Genomic DNA, 14305 nt, shown 5'->3' with positions numbered 1-14305 from the left:
ATGTATGTATGTCCATACCCAGAACATGTGGAATTTTCCAGGCCAGGGATGGAGCCGACGCCACTGCAATGACAATGCCAGGTCCTTAACCCACTGTGCCACAGGGGAACTCCTACAGTGATTTTAAAAGCGTGTAACCACAACATTGTTAGTGAGGCCTGTTTTGAGAGTTTACCATGTGATTGGCACAGAAGGGAAGTGGAAAAATCAGATATAGGTCCTGTACTTCTGGAGCTTACAGTCTCGTTGAGAAACACTTAACCAAGTCATTAGAATCACATGCAGTTGAGAGTCAGCGAGAGGCTGCTCTGAGAGCACGGGGGAGGAATACGTGATCTAGCTGTTGCGTCAGGGAAGAAGAGTGGAACTCTGTAGCTGTGATGGGCAGAAGCCTGAGATGAGCCTTAATCATCTCTGCCCTGTGTACGTTCTTCCCCTCGTGTAGGCAGGAGCTATGACTTGCTTCTCACCCACAGAAGGTGGCAAAGGTGAAGGGACTTTGCAGCAGTAATCAAGATCCCTAAACAGCTGGCTTTGATCGAAAGAGACATTAACCCGGGTGGGCCTGATCTAATCAGTTAGGCTTTAAAAGGAGTCTAGAGGCGTTCCTGCTGTAGCACAATGGGATCGGCAGCACCTTGGGAGAGCTGGCACGCAGGTTTTATCCCTGGCCCAGCACAGCGGGTTGAGGATCCAGCGTTGCCACAGCTGTGGCTTAGGTCGTCATTGTGGCTCAGTTCTGACCTCTGCCTGGAAACTCCCCATGCCACGGGGCGGCCAAAAAAGGAAAAATAATTTTTAAAAAGAGGTCTAGAGATCCGAGACTCAGTGAAGTAGAGACGCTTTCTCCGTCACGGGTCTTAGAGAAGCAAACAACATAAATTCTACAACTGCAAGGACATGAATGCTGCCAACCCACGAGGGAGCTTAGAAGCTGATTCTTCCCCAGTCAAGCCTCTGGATAAGATGCAGTTCAGCCAACACCTTGATCTCAGCCTTGTGAGACCCGGAGCAGAGGACCCAGCTGGGCCATGCCGGGACTTCTGCCCCCAAGAAAACTATGAGAGTAAGTGTGTATTACTGTAAGCCAGGAAGTTAGTGGCAATTTGTGACGCAGCAATAGAAAGCTAATACAATGGTAGCACAGACAGCACTAGCTTACGATGTTTCCTGGAGAAGGAGGACTCAGCCCGGCGGCTTTCCGCTCGCATTGCTGAGTGAGGACACCCAGGTCCAGTTTCCTGCATCCTCCTTGTGAAATCCAGGCTGAGTTTAAATGTAATAACTGGGGTCTCCCTGCCCACCTCCTGAGGGTTTCCTGTCTGGTACTCAATGTAAGTATCCACTGACATGAGAGTTGAGTGCATAGAAAGTATATACTTCCTCCTACTATTAGACGTGTACCTCACTTTAAGCTAATAAGGTGACACTGCCCCATTAAAATGCTATTTATTTTTTTCAAGTAGGGTTCCATTTCCTAATTTTTGGTTCATTTAACCAGTTAGCGAGAGTCTACGGAGCACTTGCCATGTGCTTAGAAAAACACTAACTGTGATGAAAGACAGGCAAATTGAGATTTGTTTCCAGCTTTTAAGGAGCTTTAGAGAGAAGCCTCAGGTGATAGAAAAAGCGGGATGAAACACTAAGCTCTAAAAATGGGGATGAGGAGACACCTGCTGAGCACCAAGGAATAATGAGAATCACAGCGCTGGACAGCACAGCTCCTCCCTCAGAGAAAAAGGAAAGCATGAGAAAGGCTCTTAGGAGTTCCCGTCGTGACTCAGCAGACGTGAGCCTGATTAGGACCTGATTAGACGCAGGTTCCATTTGTGTTAAGGATTGGGCATTGCCGTGAGCTGTGGTGTAAGTCACGGATGTGGCTCAGCTCTGGTGTGGCTGTGGCTGTGGTGTAGGCCGGCAGCTACAGCTCTGATGCAACCTCTAGCCTGGAAACCTTCATATGCCAAGGCTGCAGCTCTAAAAAGACTTAAAAAAAAAAAAGGAATGCTCTTAGCTTCCAGCTGAATGAACGAATGCACACAACAGGAACTTGTGATCTGTTACCAAAGCAACGTAAATCTTGCTTGTACAGGATTTTGAAATAATTTTGAAGACACCGAGCTGAAACTTTTATCCAGCCAATGTCTTAAAATTTATTCAATAAGTAATGTTTTCTGAATAGCTATTATATCAAATGCTGTGCCAGGAATCAAGAATACAGTGGTGTATCTGAGAATTTTTTGTTTGTTTATTTTAGGGCTAAACCCATGGCATATGGAGGTGTCCAGGCTAGGGGTCGAATCAGAGCTGTAGCTGCTGACCTACACCACAGCTCACAGCAACGCCAGATCCTTAACCCACTGAGCAAGGCCAGGGATTGAACCTGCATCCTCATGGATGCTAGTCAGATTTGTTTCTGCTGAGCTACTATGGGAACTCCCAATCTGTGAGAATGTTTTAAATGATAAATGACAGAAAACATTATTCAAGTGGCTTAAAGAATAAACAGGTTTCTTATCTCACCCCAAAGTAAATCCTGAGTAGGTCAGCTCCAAGATAGCTGATTGAGGAGCTTACTAACCTAATTACGGACCCAGGTTCTTCGTGGTTTTTCATTCTCTCTCCTTAAAACAATGGTTTGTTCTTAGCGGTCTCTCATGGTCACAAGATAGCTGCCACTATTCCAGGCACATCTTCGTAGTACAGTCTAGGGGAGAAACAAGGGAAGTTTCTTCCCTTGTTTTTGTTTTTTTTTTATTTTTTATTTTTTTTTATTTTTTATTTTTTTTTTTGTCTTTTTGGGCCGCTCCCGCGGCATATGGAGGTTCCCAGGCTAGGGGTCGAATTGGAGCTGTAGCCACCAGCCTACACCAGAGCCACAGCAACGTGGGATCCGAGCCGCGTCTGCAACCTACACCACAGCTCACGGCAACGCCGGATCATTAACCCACTGAGCAAGGGCAGGGACCGAACCCGCAACCTCATGGTTCCTAGTCGGATTCGTTAACCACTGCGCCACGACGGGAACTCCTGTTTTTTTTTTTTAATCATCAGTAAGAAAAAAAATCTTTCCCAGAAATCCTCAGCAGACTTCTCCTGACATCTTATTATTAACTAGAATTCTCTCTCATGTCTGTGTCAAACCAGTCCAACCGCCACACCCTGAGGGAGTGTCAGGAGTTTCATTCTCCTGAAGCCCTGGAGAGTGGGGACTTGACCAGAATGGGGGTTCTACGAATGAAAGGAAGGGGACCGAAAGGTGACTAGAAAAACTGACTAACAGTATCAATGACTCGTAATTGAAGACCATGGCACAGTCTCAGCATCAGGGGCAGAAACAATCGCACAGATGATAGTGGCAAATACTGTGGCCCAAGAGAGCTGTGTGCTGGGAGAGTGAGAGCAAGGTGATGGCGGGGAGGTCCCGGATGAAGAAAGGCCACCCAGAGGAGATGAGTGATGAGTAGGAACCAGCCGGCAGAGGGCTGGGGGGGAGAGCATTCCAGGGAGAAGAAGCCCTTTGAGGACATGGAAGGAGACAGGTGCGAGGGAGCACTGGGATGGATGGAGTCAGGGAGGGACATGGGAAATGGTGTGGAATCCGGGGTGAGGGCAGGGTCCTTCCTGCACCAGGAGAAGGAGTTTGGATGGTACCCTAAGAGCAGTGCAAAGGCACTGAAGGCTTAGTACAGGGGCATGGTTTGATCCAACGTGACTTTTTAGAGGAGTCTGGCTACTCCGTGGCCAATAGATGAACGAGTGTGAAGAGGTTCGAAGACCATACGTTCCTCCACCAGTCGATGGTGGCTTGGGGACAGGAGGAAAGTGGACAAAATTAAGTGTGGCATCACTGGGTCTCGGGGGGATAAAAGGATGGGGCAGCCTCAGGACCTCCCCCACCCTCATCCCAGGCGAAGATTGGCTAAGACACACATGCACAAACTTCACTCCACTCCAGGGGAGCACACTGAAGTCCCACGTGGGCGTGGAGAAGCTCAGATCGTGGGTTTGGGGGCTCGAGTCTGGGCCTATTTCAGCACAGCTCCTGGGGGAAGGAGACATTGGAGCAGGGCACCAAAGGCTGTGCAGGTGAGTTGGAAGATGCCTTTGTGGCAGGGGAGCCCAGCATGGGCCAAAGCAGAGAGGCAGGAAATGAAGGCCTAGGGGGAGAGGAGCAAACAGTAGCGTTTGTAGGGATTTGTGAAGGGTGATTGGGGAAATAAGGCTGGAAAAGCCTTGGGCATCGGCTTAAAGAGAGTTCTGGGAGTTCCCATAGTGGCACATTGGAAATGAATCCGACTGGTATCCATGAGGATGCGGGTTCAATCCCTGGCCTCGCTCAGTGGGTCAGGGATCTAGCATTGCCATGAGCTGTGGTGTAGGTCGCAGGTGCAGCTTGGGTCTGGAGTGGCTGTGGCTGGCAGCTGTAGCTCCAATTTGACCCCTGGCCTGGGAATGTCATATGCCGCAGGTTCAGCCCTAAAAACCAAAAAAAAAAAAAAAAAAAAAAAATTCTGTGGGCAGAACTTTAAAAGAGGGCAAAAAGAAGTAAAGTCTAGCTCAGCTATAAAACCACTTGGTTTTTCTAGAAATAATGTGTTACTTGCGTGTTAACTATCCACTAGGTGGAAGAGCAATGTCTCTTCCTGCCGTCACTGCTACCTGCAGGTCATTTGCCAATGATTTCTAACTTCTTTTTGGAATATATCCCTTCATCCTTTATTGAAATATTGGTGCTGGGGACCCTAGAATAAAAAGGCACGGGCCCAGCTCTCAAGGGGTCTAAGAGGCTGGGCAGATGAAAAGAGAAATGGCAACAAATGCAATTGTTTGGGAAGAGGTGGGCTGAAGGAGGGGAAGTTCTCCCTACTCCGTGAAGTGTGGAGCTAGATTTCAGACAGGTGGTGACATTTAATTGGGCCATAAGGGATGAGTAGGAGTTTGCCAGACAAACAAGTGAAGTGGGCAGGCCTTCCAAATATAAGGCATGGTTTGTACAAAGGCACACATAAGCACGCACGTTTTCTCAATTCTCATTCCTTCAATCCTACAAGCCCTATAGAATGGTGATAATTGGTGAGGGCTTTCAGTTGCTACAGAACAAGTGTTGACATCTAAGTATTTGACCTTCAGAATTGCATTTTACCTTAACTCTACTTGGGTGGAGAGCAATGAACAAGAAATCAGGATTTTAGTAGGTAAAACTGGTTATACCCTCTACTCCCAATCATTTTACTAACTTTTCCTTTTCCAGGACAGCAAGGGAAGGAATCTGTACTAGTAAACACATCAGTCATCAATGAGACCCTTTGTCTCTTCAGTTTTTCACAGAAGGATGGAAGAAGTCATAGTTTGCTGTCGTATCTGGCTCCTAATTAGGAGACTGGGCTCCTCTGAGCTTCCTAAGTGTTCACAAAAGTATCCCCGACCCAGATGGACACCCAAGACCATCCTGTCTCAGAAATTTGTTAATTGCCAATTTTAGCTCAAGATAAAAAAAACACATACATGGAGGAGTTTCCGTTGTGGCGCAGCGGAAACGAATCCGACTAGGAACCATGAGGTTGTGGGTTCGATCCCTAGCCTCGCTCAGTGGGTTAAGGATTGGGCATTGCCGTGAGCTGTGGTGTAGGTGGCAAATGCGGCTCAGAGCTGGTGTGGCTGTCTGTGGCTGTGGTGTAGGCCGGCAGCAACAGCTCTGATTGACCCCTAGCCTGGGAACTTTCATACGCCTTGGGTGCAGCCCTAAAAAGCAAAAACAAAACCAAACCCGTATATCGAGACCGTCTATGAGGGTATGAGGAAGTGAGCAAGCAACATTTAAGAGTAAAAAGAAGTACTCTGACGTCCAACACTCCCATTTGAAAGGTTGTCCTGTGCCTGGGGCTGAGCCCTGGCCAGAAGCCCCACCGCAGAGCGGGGTGGAAGAGCGGGGGAAGCTGGGGGCGAGCACAGAAGCGTTTTTTGGGGAACTGCTGCCTCGCGCAGTATCTGATGCACTTCCTCTCTCCTCCACAAGCCGCCCGCTGGCCCCCTCTCTCCCCTTCTCTTCCTTTGCTCTCACTGCAGGCTTAGGCGTCAGTTGCCAAAACGTGGGGACATTTCCTGTGGCCGTCGCAACACTGAGAAGTTGTGTTAAAGGAGACTGGGCCCCATTCGGAGCTCCAGGCCGGGGGCAGCTCTGCCGCGCGGGAGACACCTGCTCGCCCTCTCCCACCTCCAGGCAGCGCTCAGCGCCTCCTGGGTTTCACCCCACCATGTCCCTGGCTGAGGCCATCAGACTCTGGAATGAAGGGGTGCTAGCAGCCGACAAGAAGGACTGGAAGGGAGCCCTGGACGCCTTCTCTGCGGTCCAGGACCCCCACTCCAGGATCTGCTTCAACATCGGCTGCATACACACCATCCTGGGAAACATGCCTGAGGCCGAGAAGGTGAGTGGAGGTACCTGTGCTGGCGGCCTCCCCAGGCCTTTGTAATTAGTTCTGTGAAGGGGCTGCACTGCAGAAAACCCCAGAAGAACAAAAGCGGCCCAGGCCCCACCCACCCCAGAAATCCCCCTTCTATCCGCCTGGGGAGGGGCCTGGGCGCCAGCAGTTTTGAAAAGCTTCCCCGGCGGTTCTAACAGGCAGCCTGGCTGGGAACCACTAGCTGTGGGTTATGCTCGCCTTTCTTCTCCATTTATCACATTCCAATCATTTTGGAATTGTTAACACCTTTTTGAAGACTCCCCTAGTTATGCTTTTTCTTTTTCCTATCAGCTGCAGGCCATAGCATTTTCTACCTCTCTGCTTCACACCTGACTTTAAAGTACCTTGTCTGGCTTTCCAAGAAGTTTCTGTGTGTGAGCTTTGCCTGCCCAAGAGATCAAGAGGAGGCGCTTAAGAAAAGTCAGTTTCGGGGTTCCTGCTGTGGCTCAGTGGGTTAATGATCCAGCTTGTCTCTGTGGTGTTACTGGTTCAATCCCTGCCCAGTACAATGGGTTAAGGATGCTGCAGATGTGGCTGGGATTTGGATCCTTAGTCCAGGACCTTCCGTATATCATGGACCAGCCAAAAAATTTAAAAAAAGGTTTCATCTCATCTCAAGTGATTATTCTGATCCATTATGTGGGGCACTCATTTAAGGATTCTGAGGCTGGCGGCAGGAAAGCAGACTGTGATTGATTAACGATGTCTGTGGACAGATGTCATAGCATTTTAAAAAAAAAAGATTTTTTTTTTTTCTCCCTAATGTTCCCTAGTATGGGGATGAGCATTCTCAACAATCACTTTTTTGGATTGGTCATGAGCTGGAAAGGGTATGGCGTTGGGAAGCAGAAGATCCAGGATCAAACGCCAGTTCTGTCTCTCTCTGGACTTTGGGTTTTCAGGAAGTCCTGCAGATGTCTGACACTCAGCTTCTGGAGAAGTCAGATATCACAAGGATTGAGTAAGGCACCAACTATTAAAGTGCTGTGTAACTTCACACCACTGGGTAGATGTTAGCTCTTAATCGTCCCCCTTTTCCGTGAGTCTTTGCAAGGCGGTATGGACAGGTGACTGACTCCCCAGGCCCTCGAAAGTGCTGGTTGCTCCCACAGCCATTCTCACCCTGACAGAGGGAGGAAGGGACCATTTGGAGTAGCCGGGCACCTGCCCAGCCTTGCAGAGTGTGGGGTCAGGAACCCAGGAGGGCTCCTCTCAGGGGCCCGCCCAGAGGCTAGGCAAACAGTACTGCGATTCCAGGGGCTGCTGGAGACAAAGCGCACACTGTCAGGGAGAAGAGGTTGGCAAAGCTCAGCAGCTGGTGCAGGCGCAGCTCTGCCAGTGGGCGCTGCTGGCGCCGGCTTCCTCCTCCTCGGGCTCCTGGACGAGGAGGCTGTGCAGCCCTGCTCCCCATGCGCCCTCCCTCTCCCTCCTCGAGGCGTCTCCCTGGGTTCCTCTGCTTCTGGCCTCACATTCTTTTTTTTTTTTTTTTTTTCTCCTTTTGCTATTTCTTGGGCCGCTCCCGTGGCATATGGAGGTTCCCAGGCTAGGGGTCAAATCGGAGCTGTAGCCACCAGCCTACGCCACAGCCACAGCAACGCGGGATTCGAGCCACGTCTGCGACCTACACTACAGCTCACAGCAACGCTGGATCCTTAACCCACTGAGCAAGGGCAGGGATCGAACCCAAGACCTCATGGTTCCTAGTCGGATTCGTTAACCACTGCGCCACGACGGGAACTCCATGGCCTCGCATTCTCACTGCCTTTCTTTGGTTTTATGCTTGAGTCCTCTCTCCTGGCCTTCTTGAATATGAATTCTTGTTATCATTTTAATTGTATAATAGTTCCAAACAATGGGGAAAAAAAAGGCCATGAGAACATATACATTGATAATCCCCTTCATTGTGTATTTCTGCAATTTATGAAAAAATACAATGTTGTCTATAACATTTTAATATGTTATTTTCAAATTTGATCACATTCATTAATCCTGTCAGTAATCTTGAAAAGCAGCTATGACCACCCTCAGTTTACAGAAGAGGAAGCAAAGGATCAAGATTAGGTAACCTGCTTCGTGCCATGCCACTAGGAAGTGACAACACAGGGCGTTTGCCCCAGTGTCTGATCCCTAAGCCTCCTGTCGCCTTCAAGATGCCAACTGTTCTCGTGACCCTTCCTGCCTCCCTCTGGCTCATCTCCCACCTCCTCACCATCTGGCCATTCTCCCCACAGGCCTTCACCAAAAGCATTAACCAAGACAAGCACTTGGCCGTGGCCTACTTCCAGCGAGGGATGCTGCACTACCAGATGGAGAAGTAAGTGGGGGAGGTACGCAGGGGGCTTGGGTGGCTAGACTTGGCCTTTGAGAAGTAGCTTCCCAGCCTCTGCTGGGGAGCCTGGCTGGAGCGTCTCTGGGCCGTTATGCAATTATTTAGCATGAGGTAGGCACCCTCCCTGGGGAGGGAAGGCGGGCCTGCTGCCCACTTACAAATCAGCTGAGTCACTGCTCACAGTGAGCCTACATAACCACTACAGGCTTGGTGTAGCACCCCCCAGTGTCCCTGGTGACTCAAAGCCTGGGTGGAGCTGGTTGCATCATTGGCCAATTAGGGAGCATGCGTGGTGGTCTGCTGCTATGAGGTACTGAGCTGTCAGAAGATGGGGGTTACCATGAAACCAATCCGAGCCTTCCTCCAGGAGTTCCTGCTGTGGCTCGGCGGGTTAAGCACCTGACTAGTACCCATGAGGATGTGAGTTTGATCCCTGGCCTTGCTGAGTGGGTTAAGGATCCGGCATTGCCCTGAGCTGTGGTGTAGGTTGCAGATGCTGCTTGGATCTGGTGTTGCTGTGGCTGTGGTGTAGGCTGGCACTGGCAGCTCCGATTATACCCCTAGCCTGGGAGCCTCCATATGCTGCAGGTGCAGCCCTAAAAAGAAAAAAAACTAAAAAACCTTCCTTCATTTTTGCAGAATGTGTTTCCAAAAACCTGGTTTATTCCATTTAGTGAAATATAATTCAGCCACCAAAATGAGAATAGGCTAACATTATATGTATAAGAATATATTAACAGATAAATAAGGACTGTACATCTTCATATAGAAAGAAGTTTGTAGTAAATATTAAATTTAATGTAAATCTCAAAATAGTATGCATAATACAACCCCATTTCTGTTTCACAGAATAATCTGAAAGGCCTTAGACCCAAACATTGTCAGCTGCTCTCTCCAGGGGGTGAAGTTACAGGGATTTCCATCTTCTTCTATCAGCCTTTCTGCATTTTTGGTGTAGTCGACATGAAATACTTGGTAAAAAGACAAATAGAAAATGAAAGCGAATCTCAATTCCCACACCCCTCCTTCCCCCAAATACCCTGATAACAAACATACAAATAACAAAGAAAACAAATTCTAAGTGTCGATTTTAAATGTTTTAGGAGCTAGCAAACTGACCCTTTGTAGAAATTGTTCCATCAGCGTGCACAAGTTCTAGAGGAGGTTATTCAGCTCAGGCTAATGAAGGACTTTCAAAGAGTGAAAATGGTCAGGGCCTGGCATGTGCACGTGTGCATGCACGTACACAGCAGGTGAGCCAGGGCTTTGGGGAGCAGAGGGGAGGCTGCAGAGAATGTCTGGGTACTGGGCGGGGGTGAGTTGGGCTCTGATCCTCCGCCCTGAAAGGCTTCAATCCTAGGGTGTAGTCAGAAACCAAGCCTTCGAGGCTGCTGTGCAGAGCTGTTGCTAGGGGCAACCACCAGGCGCTCAAAGGATTTCCAAGGTGTAGTTGCAGTCGATGACTTGAATAAGAGCAGGAGTGAGGTCTCCCTTAAAGAAAAACTGCAGGAGTTCCCTTTATGGCTCAGCGGTTAATGAACCCCACTAGGATCCAGGAGAAGGCAGGTTCGATCCCTGGCCTTGCTCAGTGGGTCAGGGATGCAGCATTGCTGGGAGCCGTGGTGTAGGCTGGCAGCTGTAGTTCCAATTCGACCCCTAGCCTGGGAACCTCCATATGTGAGGGTGTGGCCAAAAATAGCAATAAAAAGAAAGTAAAACTGCAGCCACAGAGGCCCTCTGGGAGGAGAAAGCCTGAAATTGAGAGAAGATACTCGAGCCCTTCTTTTTAGTGGCGTCAGGTCTCTGTCTCCCTTCTTAAAATCCTCCCCGGTCCACCCTTCCTGCATCCCCGCCCTCCTCCAGATGTGGAGGATATGTGGGCAGGTCTGTGCACAAATCTCCTAATTGATCTTAAGTCTCAAAAGACCAACTCTTAAGGCTACCCTTTAATTAGCTCGAACAACCTCTAAGGAGGAGAGACAGATGGCAGAGAGGGGAAGGCTCCCAGAAGACAGTTCTACGTGAAATGCCCAGAAGTCCCAGCATCTGAAAGGCTCGTTTCCTGAGCCAGTCAAAACGATCTTAGAAAGATCCGGGAATGAGACCCAGGATTCAATTAGTCTGTGATCATCATGAAGTCTCAGAGAAGGATCTACCAAATTTTATCTTTAATTCGGCAGTTATCTATTGAGGCAATGATATAAAGGAGGCATTATTCTTGGCGCTGAGCTGCCGTTTTAGCTCAATCCACTGGCATTGGTGTCCCCCCACCCCACATTCAGCTCCTGACTCTTTCCCCTTTTATCACTATAGCAGTGGGTTGTTAAATAGCAAAATCTATAGGCTATCTTCCCATGAAACACACACAACCATATACATCATTTTATGTGCAGTTTCAGGGGGTTCAGTGTCCCCGTAACCCATTGATGGAGGCCAGGGATTGAACCTGCATCCTCATGGATACTAATCAGGTTTTTAATCTGCTGAGCCACAATAGAAATTCCAATACAATCGCTTCTTAATGAATGTGTTAGAAATTCTTTCAGCAGGTCCTGTCTGAAGGTGGAAATGTTACAGGTGTTTTTTTTCTCTCAGTGTTCCCCACTTTCAGGTGTTGTTGGGCTGCTCTTCTGTCGTAAAGTTCCACCAGATCAAAGCAGGCAGGTCGAGTCTGAGCAGGCAGGTCGAGTCTGAGGGCTGGCTGAATCTCACCCCTCTGACCCTCGGCCCCTGTCATCTGAAAGGGGAGGGGAGCTCAAGGTGCCTTTCAGATCCTGACCTTATGAGTCTTAGGGCCCTGATGAGACCCTTTAGGCGGAGCTGCCCAAGGAGGCAATACGTGAAACGAGAAAGGATGGGGCCCCAGCCTCTGGCGTGGAGGTGTTTGACATCTCGATTCGTTTCAGCTTGCTCACTCTTTCCATTATCCCCACACAAGTGTGCGGGCTGCAGGAGTCTAGGCCGCGGGAGGCACTGGCAGTACAGAAACAATTGGGAACTTGGGTGGTTACTAAGAACCCTTTCCAGGGAACATTACAGAAATGAAGATTAGGGGCTCAGAGCTAGAGAGGCGCATCAGCGAGTAGCCGCTGTACTGCTGAGCCCTGCACAGCCAAGGTGCCAGGCAGGGTGCCATTCAGCTGTGTGCATGAGAAACCCCTGGGCCCGGCCTAGGGGAACCACGGAAAGCTGCCAGCACCTTGGCCTCGTAGGGGACACCTTGGGTTGCAAACAGCATGGAGGAGAACTCCTGCAGAGGCTGGAGGGAGGCGGGAGCTGAGCTGCACCCCACCCCGCCCCCCGCACAAGGGGCTGAAGGCTATTTTGGAATTTTCATACTGAGCTTATTCAGACCTGTGCAGTGGGGAGCTGAGCTGTGCGTCAGAGCAGAGGCCCCAGGGGAGCAGCTCTGGGTAAATAAGGGGCGCTGAGGAGAAGCGGCAGCAGGCAGTCAGGGCGATGCTGTCAAGGACAGGTTTAAAGACAGACAGCTGGCAGGGGGACCATCCCGTTTTAAACACAGCCGTTTTTGATTAACATCAGTTCTTTCTCCCGTCCTCCCACTCGGCCCAGATCTTTAGCCATCGTGATGGGCAGAATCAGGAGGAGGATGTTGCAGGGCCAATTCAACACCAGGGAGGCACAGGTGGTGTCACTTCACAGCTGAAACGCATCTGCGGGGCCAGCGCTCCGGGGAGGAAGGCACACCCGCCGGGAATGCTGACAGTGTGCCCTCCGAGAGCTTCCTCTCTCCCACAAACAGGCAGTGGGATGCGAAGTCGCGTCTGCCCAAGAAACAAACAGGACACCGGTGTATCTGCCAGCCCCCTTCTTGGCTCAGTGAATCAGAGCCAGTCCCTCCATCTTCGAGCTTAGAAAGAAGGACCGGGTGTGCTTGCTCTCTCCCCCACCAAAGGACACGTAACAGCTTGAAGTGCTTCTCACTTCTTAAGGAATGGCCTGTGTGCGTTTAATCGGTTTTACCATCAGCTTTATTAACGAGGATGTGTTAGCAGAAGTTATCCCTCTGTTTTACATCCAGGCCGCCTGCTCCTGCCGCTCCCATAGCCCCTGCAGCTGTGTGAGTTATTTCCAACCAAATGATGACAGGATGTCCAGCTTCCCCCCTCAGCCACTCTGGTACCTCTTATCCAGTCTGCCCTCCTGGTCAGCTTCTACAACTGTCTCTTTTTTTCTTTCTTTCTTTTTTTTTTTTTTTTTTTTTGCTTTTTAGGGTTGCACTCGTGACATATGGAGGTTCCCAGGCTAGGCATCAAATCAGAGCTGCAGCTGCCGGCCTATGCTACCACTACAGCAACTCAGGATCAAGCCACATCTTCGACCTACACCACAGCTCATGGCAACGCCGGATCCTTAACCCACTGAGTGAGGCCAAAGATCAAACCCGCATCGTCATGGATACTAGTCGGGTTCATAACCCGTTGAGCCACGATGGGAACTCGCACAATTGTCTATTTTTTTCTCCCTTTAAGAGTTAACACAGCATACAGTGTTAAGTAAGCATGTAATAAAAGATTGGTATATGAATTTAACTGCCAGAGTTTTAGCAGATGAAAAATACATATATTAATAATATGAATTATCGTGTGTGCCACTGTCCTAAGCATCTGAATATTTCATGTAATTATTAGTCTCTAATTCTAAAGATGAGGAAACAGGGAGTTCCCATTGTGGCTCAGCAGGTTAAGAACCCAACATAGTGTCGGTGAAGATTCGGGTTGGACCCCTGACCTCCCTCAGTGGGTTAAGGATCCTGCATTGCTGCGAGCTGTGGTGTAGGTCACAGATGCAGCTTGGATCTGGTGTTGCTGTGGCGCAGGTTGGCAACTGCAGCTCTGATTTGACCCCTAACCTGGGAAATTGCATATGCCACAGGTGCAGCTGTAAAAAGAAAAAGGAAAAAACGATGAGGAAACAGAGACATTAAGTAACTTGTCCTTTGTCGTTAGATAGTAAGTGGCAGAACCAGGACTCAAGTCCATGTGGGTTTGACTTCAGAAATTTGATCCAGGACCACATATGAGCAAGCACGTCATGCTCTATGCTCCTTGAGTAGAATATGCTCCTTGTACACAATGCACTCCTTATCATGTCAGCGAGGATGCTGAGGTCAGGGAAATAGTTTTGCCAGGGCCTCCTGGTTACAGGGTTGATGGATCTGTTTCCGGTCTCTGGACCCCTGTCCTGGGGCGCCCTCATTACACCAAACTGCCTCTAGAGGGCCCCCACCAGACTGTGTCCAAATTCCAGGCTTACCTCTAAGAGAAGCCACACCAGGCAGCTCTGGGTCAGACAGTGGCTTAGGGACTTTTGGTTCAGCTGCGGTGGGAGCCACAACCAGACACCTAGATTTGGTCCTGCCAGGCCAGGGATGGGGGTGTGTGTGGGGGGGTAGCTTGGTGTTTGCTGCTCCTACCCTCTGCTGCCCAGCAATGGCTCCCTGTCACCAGGGCCTCTGTGGAGGTCAGGGGCGGGCCTAGCCAGCCTG

At 49.6% G+C, this 14305-nt stretch overlaps 1 protein-coding gene across 2 annotated transcripts in view; it reads left to right on the top strand.

Moving 5' to 3' along the window:
• The window catches only part of NCF2 (neutrophil cytosolic factor 2), a 36843-nt gene continuing 22915 nt past the window's right edge, over nt 378–14305 (top strand). Inside the window, exons 1-3 of one of the 2 annotated variants that reach the window (XM_005667810.3) lie at nt 378–1066; nt 6070–6431; nt 8699–8781. In XM_005667810.3, coding sequence (XP_005667867.2) covers nt 901–1066; nt 6070–6431; nt 8699–8781 — 611 coding nt within the window. In that variant the 5' untranslated portion in view covers nt 378–900. 2 annotated transcript variants of the gene reach the window in all.

Source organism: Sus scrofa, chromosome 9 (genome assembly GCF_000003025.6).
Source record: "Sus scrofa isolate TJ Tabasco breed Duroc chromosome 9, Sscrofa11.1, whole genome shotgun sequence".
In the NCBI taxonomy this organism is placed as follows: Eukaryota; Metazoa; Chordata; class Mammalia; order Artiodactyla; family Suidae; genus Sus; species Sus scrofa.
The sequence above is the reverse complement of the archived record's forward strand: the minus strand, read 5'-3'. Positions and strand labels throughout refer to the sequence as shown.